The sequence below is a fragment of the Pelodiscus sinensis genome, chromosome 7, assembly GCF_049634645.1.
Source record: "Pelodiscus sinensis isolate JC-2024 chromosome 7, ASM4963464v1, whole genome shotgun sequence".
Lineage (NCBI taxonomy): Eukaryota > Metazoa > Chordata > Testudines > Trionychidae > Pelodiscus > Pelodiscus sinensis.
Genome location: NC_134717.1, coordinates 70,418,552 through 70,434,819, shown reverse-complemented (window position 1 = coordinate 70,434,819; position 16,268 = coordinate 70,418,552). Strand labels below are relative to the sequence as shown.

Here is a 16,268-nt window from a genome sequence, read left to right as displayed (position 1 = left end):
AAGCTTATCTAGCTTATGTAAGGAAAAATTAAGACATTATAAAGCATAGTGTGACCATAGAAGTCCAGCATAGAAGTCCAGAAGAGACAAGTGAGATTATTCAGATGGGGCCAAACTACAAAGAATCGGGGGAGGTGGAGCACTCCCAAAGCTGGCAGTTATTCCAATATTTATATTTACCAATGGAGTTGAGATTGACCAACGAAGATGAGATGTCTCCTCTCAACTCCATTAAATTTAGTCTTTACTCCCATAAGCGTACAATACATCCTGAACTTGATAACCTCATTCCAACTCTTCTGGAAATGTTAGAGCTCGATGTAGAGCCTACTGTGGAAGAGCTTTCCCAAATACTTGATGTTCTCTCCAGTGGAAAAGCACCAGGTAATGATGGGATTCCAGCTGAAGTTCTGAAGGCTAACAAGGCTGTCCTCATCCCCTTCCTCTATGACTTACTTATAAAATGTTGGCGAGCGGGAGTGGTCTTTCATGATATGAGGGACGCAAACAACATTACTCTCTATAAAAACAAAGGTGATAAGGGGAACTGTAACAATTACAGAGACATCTCTTTGCTAAGCATTACAGGTAACGCATTTTCTCGTGTCATTTTTAATCTCCTTCAAAAACTCGCAGATCGAGTCTATCCAGAAATACAGTGTGGCTTCAGGGCTGGCAGGTCAACAATGGACATGATTTTTGCTCTTCAACAACTACAAGAAAAATGCAGAGAGCAAGGAAAGCCGCTGTTTATAGCATTTGTGGACTTAGTTAAGGGGTTCGATACAGTCAGTAGATCAGGACTGTACAAAGTGTTAACTAAGATTGGCTGTCCACCAACTCTACTCAAGCTCATAATATCTTTTCATGAAGATAGGAAAACAACAGTGTACTATGATGGATCTACATCTGAACCCTTTGTGGTGAAGAGTGGAGTCAAACAGGGATGTGTCCTTGCTCCTACCCTGTTTGGTATATTCTTCACAGTCCTATTAAATTGTGCGCCTGGGCTGCCCCGCTGCCCGAGCCCCTCCGCGGCTTTGCGAAGCCGCGGGGGAAGCTGGCAGCGGGGCAGCCCAGGCGTGCCTGGGCTGCCCTGCTGCCGGCATCCTCAGAGGTTTTGCTCCCGGTGTCCCTGGTCTGCTGGAGACGGTCCCCAGCAGACCAGGGACACCGGGAGCAAAGCCAGGGAGGCGGAGGGGTCCCGCACCTCTGAGGCTTTGCTCTGGCAGCTCCAGCAGACCAGGGACACCGGGAGCAAAGCCGGGGAGGCGGAGGGGCGCTGGGGCGCTGCCGGTTGGCCTCTTAAGGGGGGGTAGTCTTATACGGTGAGTATAAGATGAAAACCTATCTTTTAACTAGAAAATTAGGGGGTCGTCTTATACGCCCAGTCGCCTTATACACCGGAAAATACGGTATGCTCCTTGAAATATTTTAATAATTTTTGTGACCAAAGGGTCTGTGCAAGTCAATGGGATTCACATATGAACATCTAAAGGCAGAATTGTCCCTAAATATTTTGTAAATTGGATTAAAAGATTGTGTTTAAATGGCATTAAGAAGTAAACTGCATTAAAGCCCTGTTTAGGGTAAACATTTTAAGGGTATATAGTCTAGTTCTGCAAGTTTAGCTAATCTAATTTTTTTCTCCAGAAATGCAAGAAGATGGCCTCTAATGATAGATCCCCAGGGCCAAGCAAACAAATGGGTAAAGAATATGGAAAAAGCCAATAGTCTGCACATAATTAAACTCAGTGACCCTGAATTTGTGAGAACACTGGAAAACTGCATTCAGTTTGGCACTCCTGGTAAGTGATTGGATAATGGAAGTGTATTCCTACTGACATTCTTATATACCATATCTCATCCAAGATAAAGGAATCAGAAAACATTACCTACAGTTAACTATTTGAGTTATTTTTATTGTTATTTTCAATGAAAAATTTAACTACAGATATAGAAACAACTCCTACAGCCTTTAATTCCTTATTTTTTTCTAGGTTGAACAAAAATAGAATTCAAAATTGGGCTTAGGTGCCCAAATGCCTTTGATATTCAGTGGGATTTAAGTGACTTTTTGTTTTAGAACCCTTTGAAAATACCAGCCAAAAGCTAGTGTTCACAAACAATACTACAGTTCAGAGTATCTTCATTGCCCAATTCAAACTTGATAAATACCACAAAGCAAATATAAACTTCCTTGAACTTTAAAAAAATTACTTAAAGTTTTACCATTTTTCTACTGCATCCTTTTTTATCCATATTTGTATTGTAGAGAGAGTAGATGCTTGCCTATTGTAAGTAACATTAAATAGAGCTATCTCTTCCCAAGAAAATGAATAAAAACCTAGTTATTGTTGTGTTCAAGTGCTGCTGGAAAATGTTGGAGAAGAATTGGATCCTATCCTAGAACCACTTCTACTCAAACAGACGTTTAAGCAGTCTGGTAGTATATGCATCCGTCTTGGGGACTCCACCATTGAATATGCTCCTGACTTTCGCTTTTATATTACAACCAAGCTGAGAAACCCACACTATCTTCCTGAAACATCTGTTAAGGTGAGAGATTTGAAGATTAATGTGCTTTGTTTTAATATCAACAATAGTACCCCTATAGAGTGCAAGCAGAAAAGAGTTCCTTATTTCTAAATTGTTTTTTTTAATCCTCTCCTTCTTTGACATACCCTGAAAGTATTGTCATCACCTCTGATTAATCTCTAATTGCTCCTATTACATTTGACAAAATATTATTGTTCACATAACAGTCATTCATACTTTGAAGAATTTAATCTAAATATTAATTTCTGGTATTTAGCTTCCTCTCCAATCCATGACTTTTTGTGAATGGAAAAGGTTCAGAAAAGGGCAGAAAAAATTATTAGGGGTTTGGAACAGGTCCCGTATGAAGAGAGATTAAAAAGACTGGGGCTATGTCTAGACTGGCATGATTTTCCGAAAATGCTTTTAACGGAAAAGTTTTCCGTTAAAAGCATTTTTGGAAAAGCGCGTCTAGATTGGCAGGACGCTTTTCCGCAAAACCACTTTTTGCGGAAAAGCATCCGTGGCCAATCTAGACGCGCTTTTCCGCAAAAAAGCCCCGATTGCCATTTTCGCGATCAGGGCTTTTTTTGCGGAAAATAGTACTGTGCTGTCTACACTGGCCCTTTTGCGCAAAAGTCTTTCGGAAAAAGACTTTTGCCCGAACGGGAGCAGCATAGTATTTCCGGAAAAGCACTGACGATCTTACGTGAGATCGTCAGTGCTTTTGCGGAAATTCAAGCGGCCAGTGTAGACATCTGGCAAGTTTTTCCAGAAAAGCAGCCGATTTTCCGGAAAAACTTGCCAGTCTAGACACAACCTGGGACTTTTCAGCTTAGTAAAGAGGAGACGAAGGGGGGAATATGATGGAGGTCTTTAAAATCATGACTGGTGTGGGAAAAGTGAATAAGGAAAAGTTATTTACTTGTTCCCATAAGAACCAGGGGTCTCCAAATGATAGGTAGCAGGTTTAAAATAAACAAAAGGAAGTTTTTCTTCACGCAGTGCACAGTCAACCTGTGGAACTCCTTGCCAGAGGATGTTGTGTGGACTAGGACTTTAATGGGGTTCAAAAAAGAGCTAGATAAATTCATGGAAGTTAGGTTGGACTCCTCCACAAAATTATCCAATTATCTTGAATTCTTTTCTTTGGGTTTTATAAATCTGAAAAGACTTCTTTTCTTGGAAGGGGACTTCAAGGTAGGCCATTCTCTGGGAGTCAGCTGTCTCAGTTGATGGTAACTGTTCTTTGTGGTTCATTAAGGGGACCCACTCTAGCTCCCATATCCTCAGCTGTCACCTCTCTTGAAAAGAGACCCACATCTCTCTTCCTCCTCACTAGGGTTTTCCAGGCTGCAGATTCTAGCCCTCACTTTGGTATAGTCCCCCAAGACAGACTCCCAAGCCATCTTCACTTTGCTTTCTCTTTGAAGATTATGAATAACATGATTTCCAGCTGCTGTGAGTTACAACACACAAGCATGTTTATTCTTAAGGTGAAAGCATTGCAGAAAAAAACAAAACAATAAAATGACCTGTACACATGCTAAAACTTTATCAGAGGTCACCTCAACTCCAACCTTCATTTCTGGTAGGTACTGTCCTTCAAAACCCACAACTGGTTTTTTTGTTTTTTGTTTTGTGGTTATAAGCTCATAACTAGGTGAGGTTCCAAAGAAGAAAGCCCATGAATGGATTAGTCTTTCCTTCATACAGCTTGGGCTTTTGATTGTGAGAGTCAGAGAACAGGTTCTCTCTTCAAAGTATTCTTGAAAAGGTTAGCTTTTTGCATAGCTGGAAGTGGGGAATTTGCATTCACCTCTTGCTGGAGATTCCCTGTGTAAACACCTTGACAATTTGTCCATAAAGTCCATTTTTACCTGGCACATTGTTCAATATACCCTTCTGATATTCATAACATTTCTCAGGGTTCACAAGATACCTTCTCTCCCCCACACACATACATATACAACTTGATCACATATTATCCAGTTTAGAAATTCCACTTAGCTGTGTTCACGAATGTGAAGAGATCTCCTTTCTTTAAAGGGAGCTTCTGGGTAGGCCCTCCTCTGGAAGTCATCCATCTGAAAAGAACTGGACCTGGGATAATCCAAGACAAATAGTCAATAGAACTATTTTTGTGTCTCCTTTCTCAAAAATTTAAACAAACTAACACTACTGAAACCCATGTCTCCCAAAGACCTGAGGAGGTTTATTTCACATTCTGATTGGGAGTATATATATATTTCCAGTTACATATACATATTTTAGAGATTTGTGTGTCTGCCTGTGAGTCTGTTCAAGAACTCCTCCTAAATGGTAAAAGCTAGGACCACCAAATTTGTATGCAGCTTCCTTTTATCCTAACTTAAAGCAAGTCAGGGTTTGGTTGTGTCAAGAAAACAGAAAGTGGCAGGAATGGGACTGTTTTCCAAAACATGGAAAGGGTGAGGCACAGAGAGGAGGGACGTGATACTGAGAGTGGCCACTGGGTCAATGAGCCCACAGGAGACATCTGTGCCGCAGAGAAACTACTGGCAGCAGCCACACCATCAAGATAGTGGCCAGCAGGTCTGGGGCTCTGCCATTTTGCCTGCTACCAGACCGGGTAAATAGCCCCCTGTTCCAAATCCCTCCCCCCAGTGCTTGGCTGCAGTGCTGGAGGGGCTGTAGTCTACCAAGTTACTTTCCTATCATGCTAATAATATGTTTGTGTTAATTTAGATTAATTTGGTAATAGTTAAAAACTCTAATGCAATAAATCTTCTAAAAGCTGCCCCCAGCATTCCCATAGGCCCTTTGTGTTAACTTGACTGATGTCTGGCTTCAGGTGTAATACACTCTAGGCCTTACGTCTGCCCAAGTTCGTGAAGGCTGCTAATACTAACACAGCAGCACTCAACTCCTTGGGAGAGGGCTTTGTCATTAACCCACCTGGGTACAGTACAGCCCAGCCCTAGACTCCTAAGCTGCCTGGTGAGTCGGGTTCCCCTGTAGTGCAGTGGCTCCTGCTCTAGAGTATAACAAGATGGTACAGCCTCTGAATGCACTTTCCAATGAGCGCCATGTCTGCATTACAATCAATTAAAGGACAGGCTTGCACTTGAATGAGAGGACATACATAGGCTCACAGTCGAGGTCAAGTAATATGGGGTTATATTTTATCTTTTGTCCATGCTGCAACAGGCTGTTTGCAAGATCAGCAGGAGCTGAGGTTTGCAGACTTCCATGGTTGGGGGACAGTCTCACCCAGATACTGGTCATAACTTATTAATGGTTTCCCAGTCCTGAAAAAGCCTGGACCTTTCACCCACACAGGATGTCGGGAACAATACCCTTAGACTCAGCAGATGTATTATTAAATATAAGTCCCAGATAATTGGGACTATTCAGGACACAGGTTGCGATAGATAACCACAAATGCCCATGGCAACAAATTGACATATATGATAATAAGTTAAGAGTAATGATATATTGACCAATAGGAAAAGATCACTTCAGCTTTAGAAACACCCCCTATAGAATATGCATAAAACTTGTTATCATCAGTGTCACTTGGTATAAAAGTGGGACCCCAGCCCAGGGGGATAGGAAAGAAAAGATGTAGTCCTTGGAAGGGCCAGAATGATGGCCACTGGTGATAATGGGGAACGTGAAGGTAATGAGCAAGATGATGGGCTAACACCTAAGGTTGTTCTAGAACGAATGATGTAAGTATATGGTAAGGAAATATGAATGTACATTCCCTGTCTTATGAAATTGAGGTGTTTGTGACTGCGCTAACCTTATTAATAAACTGTAAATATTGTAAATATACAAGAGTTTCTATATTGTGAGTGTTGCAACTATGCACAACAGGGTTCCCAATCATAGTATAATTGAATACTAGGCCTGATCCTGGGACAGAGAACCTGTTAATCCTAAAGGTGGGTAATTAGAATTTAACATAATCTTAGATCAGGCTACAGGGTTCTGAGGAGAGACAGAAAGCCCCTCATGGCTGAGAAAGCTTGGGGGAGACAGACAGCCCCTGACGGGGGGCAGGCAGGAGAAACAGAAGGCTCCTGCTGCCAGCTGAGGGGATTGCGGGAAAAGAGAGAAGGCCCCTGCTAGCTGCAAGGGCCTATGGGGTGGGGGACAAAAGGCCACATTGGCAGAGGAGAAGAGAAAGCCCCACCAGATGGAACCCCCTACCCTGAGCCCCTCCTTAATCCTCAGCCCTCACTCTCTCACCCCCTGATACCCACAGCCTTCTGCCTGCCCCTCTCCCCACATCACTAAGGCTCAGCCCTGATTCCTGTCTTTGGTTCTCCCCCACCCTCTGCCATCAATGCTGGAGTTCTGTGACAGCTGTAATTGGTTCTTCCTTTGGACTTGGCCACTAGACCTTGCCTAGCACTAACTTACAAAAGAGGATCTGATGCAAAGGTCATCCAGAGAAGTATAGACATGCATCCCTTTCATGAAAGGACTATGGTCTTTGTAAATCTGCACATAGAAGATACAAGTCCAAAAAGGAAGTGCTCTGAAGTTGCTTCTTGTTTCAGCAGAATATAAATACACCAGAAAAATTATATGGTGTTGCCTGGGGCCTTCGGGGCAGAAAACTAGCAGTGTGTTCTTCTAAGACAGCATTAAATTTCTCATCCCAGCTATATTGTAAATGATTTGAGTTGAACAGCACTTTTTAACTTTATGTATAATTAGCATTTTTTACTTTGAAAGTTATTATTCTGGAGAGTTTTTTTCGGAGTGGCAGTTCTAAGACCAGACTGCATGCCAATGTTTTTTGTCTACCTACATTTGCTATGGGGCATGAGGATTGTAGAGTCCTTAGCCTCAGTTTTTCTGCCCTCATAATCATCTATTTTAGGTTCTTACCTAGTCTTTTGCAGACTTCTTGGGCATGGAAGAGAGCAATATTTTAATTTGATCTGTTCCTGTCAAGACTGTTCCCCATGCTGAATGCTGAAGTTGGGGGCCCGCAAGAGACCTTACTAGTACCTTCCCTCTATTGACTTCTGCTTAAAAAAGTCCCCAAGGTCACAGATTCCTTGGCCTTGAGAGATACGCTGCAACTGTCAAGTGAAAACCCCTTCTTCTTAGACCCAGGAAGAAAGCACTTGAACTTCTTCCAGAGGGGTACCTCACAAGACAGCTTGAAAAAAAAAAAAGAAAATAAACTGCAATCTGATAGCTGACCTCTCAGTCTTAGGCATGTATATGCAGACCTCCTGTTAATCTTCCAGGACACAAGAATTAAACCATAGCCTTAAAAAAGGTGATTTTATTAACAAAACGAAAAGATATACGTGGTAAAGCGTACTTAGGTGCTAGGTGTTAGAGAGCAACTGAGAAAAGAGAAAATTTAAACACAGAGAAATTGTATCTCCCAGCATAAAAATACAGTGTATGGGGGAAGGGGACGGCACATGGGCTTATCATATAGAATTTTAACCAAACAGCAAAACAAAGAAAATAAACTAATTGTGACTATATAGACATTTTCCTGTCTACTTAAAATTCATGCTTCAAGGTTCTAGTCCATTTCCATGCCTAGTATTCCTTGTAGTCATGGTAATTCTGCTTGGTTCAATACATCTTGTTCCTCCAAAGTCCATCTTAAAAACTCACACAAACAAAACAGTGTGGCAGGTATATCTTCCAATTCAAATGTCAATATTCTCTTGGCTCCCTGCCAACACCCCCTAGCTACCTGAGTTTGACCATTAGTCACCAAATGCTGGCCAGCACGCCGCCTGTCCATCATAGTTCCTAATTAAGTTGTGTTTTATAACATACCTCATCTACAGGTAACCTTATTGAACTTCATGATAACTCCAGAAGGAATGCAAGATCAGCTTCTTGGAATTGTGGTAGCAAGAGAGAGACCAGACCTTGAAGAAGAAAAACAAGCCTTAATTTTGCAAGGAGCAGAGAATAAAAGGTATCAGAATAATTTATTTGGCTAGGGACTAGTCTATAAGCACTTGACCTTCAATACCATTTTTAAATGTCCCCTTGGTGACTTTTGGTTTTGGAGAAGTCTTAACAGGTTTTGAGGAGACCACGAGCTGGGTGCAAAGGTTGCTACCTGTTCTCCTACCTGAAGTTTTTAGAAATTAGTCTTCACTATTTGCCTCATTTGGTCAGGCCTTGTCCAGTTGTGCTTGGTGGTTTTGCACAGGACTCTTTTCCACATGAGGACAGAGCATAAAGTGTGCCAAGTTGGAGGATGGCTGGTTCTACTATACCTGCTGAACACTTCGTTCCACTGAAGTCATTTTACTTTCTAAGAAGAAGCCGCCAGCCCTGTATGGTCAGCATAAGGCCTGAATTTGGCCATAGGTGTTTAGAAAATAGCTTAATTTGTAAGAAAAAAATATTTGTAAGTAAAAAATAGGTCTTTAATCCAGAGATGTAGCTAGGGCGGGGAAAATGGTAGGCCCTGACTTCGAGTGTGTACGCAATGATCAGGGATAGCAGTGATTGGAGCTCTCTCCCCCCACCCCACCATGCCAGCTGGTCTTGCAAAGAGGTGAGGGATAAACTCTATGGCTAGAGGCCCCTACAAAATCGGAGAGCCCCATAAAATGTGCACCCCCACCCCACCTATTTTGCCTGGTGCTCCAGCTGAGGAATGGGCCATGGAAGCCTGACCCACTCTACCGACCCAGTGTTCCATCCAGGGAGTGGAATGGGGGCATGCCCACACTCCTTCTGGGATTTGGGTTAGGGATTTGCCATGATCTTCATGCCCAGCGTCCCTTCCAGGTAGCAAGGTTGGGGTACGGGGGCTTGCCCTGCTTTTGCCCACCTGGTGTTAGCACCAGGTCAGGGGCTTGCTCTGCTCTGTCTGAAGCTCCTGCCAGGGGCTATGTCTAGACTGCAAGCCTCTTTCGAAAGAGAGCGTCTAGACTGCACGCGGAACTTTCGAAAGAGCAAGCCGCTTTTTCGAAAGAAAGCACCCAGTGAGTCTGGATGCTCTCTTTCGAAGAAGCCCTATTTACATTCAAGAACGCTTTCTTTCGAAAGAAGCACTTTCGAAAGAAGGCGTTCTTCCTCGTGAAATGAGGTTTACCGCCGTTGAAAGAAAAGCCGCGTTCTTTCGATTTAATTTCGAAAGAACGCGGCTGCAGTCTAGACGCAGGTGAAGTTTTTTCGGAAAAAGGCTACTTTTCCTGAAAAAAACCCTGAGTCTGGACACAGCCAGGGAGTGGGACTTGCAGACGTCCACACTCTGATCCTGCTTTGTGGTAGTGGGGCTGGGTGGATGAGTGGAGTGGTGCAAACACTGAGGTGTGAGCATAGCTAGGGCTAAGAAAGTGGGTGTGGATGCTAAGTGGGTGGGCTTACGCCATACCCCTGCTTTAATCCTGAGGTTACATATCTTGAAGATGCAGTGCATGTGTTGTACATATTGTACACTTTAGTGGAGCACACCTAGAAATTTGCAAATATGAAACTTTTACATTTTCTTTTAGGCAACTAAAAGAAATAGAAGACAAGATTTTAGAAGTTCTTTCTGCTTCAGAAGGAAATATTTTAGAGGATGAAACTGCCATTAAGATACTGTCTTCTTCCAAAGCCCTGGCTAATGAGATTTCTGAGAAGCAAGCTATAGCTGAAGATACCGAAAAGAAGATTGATTCTACTCGAATGGGTTACCGTCCTATTGCTATTCATTCGTCAATCTTGTTTTTCTCAATTGCTGATCTAGCCAACATTGAGCCAATGTACCAATATTCTCTTACGTGGTTTATTAACCTTTTTGTCATGTCTATAGATAATTCAGAGAAATCAGAAGAATTACAAATAAGGTAAGAAAGTTAATTCTCCATTGTCACTTAATAAGAAAAAAAGTACGTTCATTGGCTTTCATTGATACTCCAGAAGGTGTTACAGAGCATGTTGCCAAAGTAGATTGTATTAATTATTAATTAACAATTAATAATTGGAATACTGTTTTGTACTCTTGAGACAAGCAAAGGGGTCCATATATTCTAATACATTTTCCTTCAGGACCACTTGTTTACAAGTATAAAGAAAGTACAATATGCTATTAACTGCTGCTTTCTATAGTATTTCCTATCTTAGGGTATGTCTACACTTGCTCCCTAGTTCGAACTAGGCAGGCAAATGAACCATACCAAAGTGCAATGAGGAGGAACAGTTAATTCGAGGGAAGCGTTTTGGATCGGACTACCGCGTCTACATGCGGCAAGTTAATTCGGGCTACTGGCTTTTTAAAATGGCGACAGGCTGCAAATATGTTAATCAAGTGCGTGATATTTAAATCCCGTGCTTCATTAGCAACTTCGGTATGCTTCATTTGCCTCCCTAGTTCGAAATAGGGGGCAAGTGTAGACATACCCTTAGTTATTACTGTTTCTAATCCTATGTGGAACTAAAAATATATGTGCAAGACGCATAGTAATTGGCCATTCACTTTGCTCTCACGTTGTATCCCTTTTACCAACTGTGTGTGTCTTGTGTTTTTTGTTTGTTTATTTGCTTGTTTGTGTGTTTGTTTTTAAAAGATTTTTACCCATTTTTTGGACCAAACCAATAAATGTCTGTAAAGTGCCCTGCAAATTTTTGGCAATGTCTAACTGATGATAAAAGGTTTACTGGTCTCAGCAACATGCCTGAAGTCACAAGTAGTGAACTTCACAAGTGTTTTCAGGGCACCACACCAGTGCAATCCACACATTGAGCTAGTATCTCAGCTGCAGCCAAAATATACTCCTCACAGCAAGTGAAGTTGCAGCTGCCCCAGCAGTAGCTCTGGAAAGGTACAGAAATGTTTAAAAGCTAGAGAAGAAGATTAAGTGTAGTCACTAGTCAGTGGATGTAAAAATGTGGCTAGTGGATGGAATCAACTGTGACTACATATTGAAGAGAAGGGAGTAGAGAGCTTTGTTTGTTAGAATCTAAAGATTCATGAAAGGTGGAAAGGTATCTGCTAATGTGTTTCTATAAAAAGTTGTCTAGTTCATTTAGCTGATATGGGACTTGGTGAATAAAGAATTAAAGAAAGGTAATATAATTGATGCCAATCAACATGGGGTTATGGAAAATAAATTCTGTCAAACTACCTTATTTGTTGGGTGTTGGGGAAAAGAATACATACATACAAGTATTGATATAATAACGTTAGATTTCTATAAAGTTTACTTTGATATTATATAACATTTTGATTAAAAACTAGTACAATATAAAATCAACAACACAAATAAAATGGACAAAAATATGCCTTACTCGTAGTCCCCGAAATGTAATTGCAAATAGGAAATCATTATCTAGTGCCCGGGTCTCTAGTGAGGCCCTTGATTTCATATTTTTTAATCAATGACATGGGAAAATCCATAAAATCATCACTGATAAAGTTTGCAGATGACACAAAGTTTGGGGGAGTAATAAAAAATGAAGAGGATGTGTCACTCGTACACAGCAATCTGGATTGCTTAGAAAGTAAAGGTGTATTGAGTATAACCATGTAGTTTGGAAGGACTACAGATGTGTGCGTGTTGGGGAGGGGGAGAAGCAGCAAGCAAACTGGGCCATATTTAGTAGCATTGTGATTTTGTGTACTAGGTCATGATGTCACTCACTTTGATTTGGCCTGGCTGATCCTCTGTCATCCCAGTAGGGAAGGGACTCTGCCATTGTGTTATCCCACTGTTAGGAGCCAATGAGGAGAGAAGGTTGTTGTTTTTAATTAGTTTTTCTAGGGGGTCCTCATTATTTACTAGTACTTAACCTAAAATGGCATAATCTCTTGTTGGTTTGGTGACTTTTGCTGAAGAAATCCTGGTCCCTATCATTATTAGTAGCACCTGTCCTCAAATAAATATCTGAGAAATTTAAACTCCTCATAATGACACAAATTCCCATTAGTATTTCATTAATATTATGAAAGAGGTTTCTATTGATATTCAATTCAGAGCCTACATTCTTCATCCAGCAGTCTGCCCTCATAGTTCTCTGGGCCATCATGCATCTGCATGTCTTCATCTTCCTCTCGCCTTTCCTCCATCATCTCTTCCAATCCCTTTTTGAAACCCAGTAGTAGTTTCTATCTTCATCTCCAAACCTGGGATCTTCTCATCCATCAGGTCTATCAGGCAGCAATTCATACACATGAAGCACCTGTCAGGTATCCTCTCCAGAGCAATATATATCCTGCATCTTCTGCATGCATTTATCTTCATTGTCACTTCCATTCTTCTGGTCACTATCATTTCTGCATCTATAGTGCATCAGAGCCTTCCTTCCTGAGCTCTTGTCAGGAAGGTAAGAAAAACCAAAAAAACCCAAAAGCGCACTCATTCATAGACCTACTGATTATGGAAGCCTGCCCTCTAATCCAGGTTCAGTTTTGATCAACAGTCTGCTTCTGTCACATTACATTGAATTATCCCACATTTTGCAAACTGAAAGCAAACCAGTAAACAGATACACACTCTAGATTTCACTCAGGGAACAGGGGCTTGTCTCCCTTTGCCTCTAACAGATCTTCATTCAGCACCCCGCAAGCGCCTCATCTTCACCTCTGTAACTTTGTTGACTCTTTTGCTGGTGCTCTGTGATAAGATTAATATTGTTCTAATCCTTTTCTGATGTACACAAGATAACTTTTAATTACAATTTCACATTTTGCCCTTTGGCACTGTCTCTGCTTCAAAGCTTAATGCATAGAATTAGTGTGAGTTGAACTGCTGCTGAATGATTCACTGCCAGGAAATTAATATCTGATATTTAAGTAAGTTAGGATTTATAGGTACATTTGTAGGCTTTGATTAATATGGAGACTTCTTTGCTATGTGAATGGAAGAGAGCAAAAAAAAGATGGACACCAAAGATGCAGGAAGAACAGCAGCTCTCCACATGCTTCTCATCTAATCTTGATACTATCCTTGTTCCTCCATTACCCAGTCTACACCGATAGAGTTTCCATTTCCTCCTGATCAGCAGGCAGAGATCATGGTGGCACATCTCCAAAAGATGTTCTCCTGACAAGGCAAAGTTGTCTTAGAGTTGTCTTGTATCCTGCTTGTTCCACCTGGTGAAACCAACCTCTACCCTGATGGGAAAATGTGATATTTGAGCTTCCAAAAGTCTACTACATTTTTATCCCCTTCGAGATTTTTTCATTGTTCTGATAATAGATGGCTCTCTGGCTACTATATTTAAAGGAAGTAATTGGTAATATGGCACAGTTTTCTTGCAATATTTTACTAGGAGTAATACACTGTGGCTGTGTCTAGACTGACCACTTTTTCCAAAAAAGCAGCCGCTTTTCCAGAAAAACTTGCCAGCTGTCTACACTGGCCGCTTGAATTTCCGCAAAAGCACTGACGATCTCATGTAAGATTGTCAGTGCTTTTGCGGAAATACTATGCTGCTCCCGTTCAGGCAAAAGTCTTTTTCCAAAAAACTTTTGCGCAAAAGGGCCAGTGTAGACAGCAGAGATTTGTTTTCCGCAAAAAAGCCCCGATCGCGAAAATGGTGATCGGGGCTTTTTTGCGGAAAAGCGCGTCTAGATTGGCCACGGATGCTTTTCCGCAAAAAGTGGTTTTGCGGAAAAGCATCCTGCCAATCTAGACACGCTTTTCTGAAAATGCTTTTAACAGAAAAGTTTTCCGTTAAAAGCATTTCCAGAAAATCATGCCAGTCTAGACGTAGCCTGTAAGACTAGAAAATTCTTTTATGTAACCACTGAAGATAGTCTATTTTTTCTGTCTTTTTTAAACTTTATTAATATAAATAAAAGATTATTCCTCATTTATTTCAAAAGGAAGATTCAGCTCACCCCTCCCCCCGGCAACCTCCAAAAATGTGTCAATAGTAAAATATATTTCTGTTGAAGTGTTTTTGCATTGTTTTCCTCACAAATTGGTATACACATTTAATGAGGATCCTTGATTGGTTTTGGGTAATTGACCAGAAAGTTTATTAGACTAACAGAGATCTAAGTGAGTTGTAATATGGTTTCTGATGTATATGGGTTTTAAAATGATATGAATTTAAGTTCTCTCTCTGACACTTGCAGGCTGAAGATTCTCAGGGATCATTTTACTTATTCACTCTATGTTAATATCTGCCGCTCACTCTTTGAAAAGGACAAGCTGCTTTTCTCTTTTTGTCTAAATGTAAATCTCCTGCAGCATGAAAACTTGGTCAGTACTTTAATGTTATTTGCAATTTTGTACTATTTTAAACAACATCCCTAATTCCTAAAATAGGAACATATAACATGTATCTTTAAAAGCCATAATTGGGTGTGGTTTTGGTGTTATATGTTAGTGAGCAAGTAAATAATAAACAGAATAAAATAATAACAGAATAAAATATAAAGCAATCTACCAAACTTAAATATGATAGCTCTTTTTCAAATCTTTATTCAAAATAAAATAAAAACTATTGAATTGTAAATATTTTGCAACATTGTTGTTTATCTACTGACTTTTTTATTAGATTGTTGTCAATATTTGCATTAGTGGTAAGCCTTTTATTTATTTAGAATAGATTAAATTGAATAGTTTGCAATATGAATTTTTAGGAACAATTCAAAATTGAAGTTTCGATTCCCATTAATTATTACAGCGTAGGAGAAAAAGTGCCTATTTTATTCATTTATGATGCCAAATATGTTTACCTTGATAGATATTACAGATATATTTCTTAGAATCAAAGCTTTTTGACACAATTGTATCTTTTAAGTCTAGTTAGTTGCACCAGGTCATTTTGCAGAATACTGTTTAAAACTGATAGGGAAAAGTAGCCTTTTAAATTTATATTTCCTGCATAACTGTAATAATAGTATTACTTTATCATTAATAAAATATATTACAATGTAAATTCTTTGGGGACAGAGCCTGTGTCTCCTTGGGTGTGTCTAGACTACCTAGTTTTGTCGACAAAAGTGGACTTTTGTCGACAAAACTATACCAGCGTCTACACTACCGCTGAGTTCTGTCGACATAACATCGACAGAACTCAGCAGTTTTGTCGACGCTGGTATACCTCATTTTACGAGGCATAACACCTTCTGTCGACAGAACTCTGTCGACAGAAGGTGTTATTGCCTGTAACGTTGCGTCCAGACTACGGAGTTCTGTCAACAAAGCAGCTTGCTTTGTCGACAAAACTCAATGTGTCTGGACGCTCTTTGTCGACGGAAGTTTTGTCGACAGTATCTGTCGACAAAACTTCCGTCAACAAAACGCGGTAGTCTAGACGTACCCCTTGTGTATTCAGAAAGCACCTAGGACATGTTGAATATTGCTGCAATCTGTTTTAAATAATGAAAGCAGTCAAGTGAAATGTACTGGATTTTAGAACGATGAGACGTAATGGCAGTTTTTGTTGAGCAGAAAGTTGAAAAACTACTAAAACAGACAACCTTTAAAAATTCCTTTCAGAGACTTCAGGAGATATAAATTAAAAGGGCTGCATTCCCCTGTCAGATTAAAACAGTCTTCTGCAAAATGGCCTGGTTCTAGCCTTTACAAGATATAGTCCTGGAATGTGGAACTAGATAGAATGTTGGTGAAGGGATGAGATTTGTAGCAAAATACCTAATTTTCATTTTCAGACTTGAAATTTGGTCCAAAGAGTCTGAAACACATTAGTTTCCATACATAGGGCTGATACTTTTTGGTTCCCAGAATGTTTCAAAGTTATCTCAAAGGTAGCTTGTCAAAAATCCAGCTAGTAATCCA

The 16,268-nt window shown here is 40.5% G+C and overlaps 1 protein-coding gene across 5 annotated transcripts in view; it reads left to right on the top strand.

Annotated features, from left to right (window-relative positions):
• The window catches only part of DNAH7 (dynein axonemal heavy chain 7), a 244,255-nt gene that overhangs the window by 182,097 nt on the left and 45,890 nt on the right, over positions 1 to 16,268 (top strand). For all 5 annotated transcript variants that reach the window (XM_075934216.1, XM_075934215.1, XM_075934214.1 and 2 more), the window contains 5 exons: positions 1,654 to 1,808; positions 2,369 to 2,559; positions 8,355 to 8,488; positions 10,026 to 10,361; positions 14,597 to 14,723. In XM_075934216.1, coding sequence (XP_075790331.1) covers positions 1,654 to 1,808; positions 2,369 to 2,559; positions 8,355 to 8,488; positions 10,026 to 10,361; positions 14,597 to 14,723 — 943 coding nt within the window. The remainder of the gene's footprint in view (positions 1 to 1,653; positions 1,809 to 2,368; positions 2,560 to 8,354; positions 8,489 to 10,025; positions 10,362 to 14,596; positions 14,724 to 16,268) is intronic.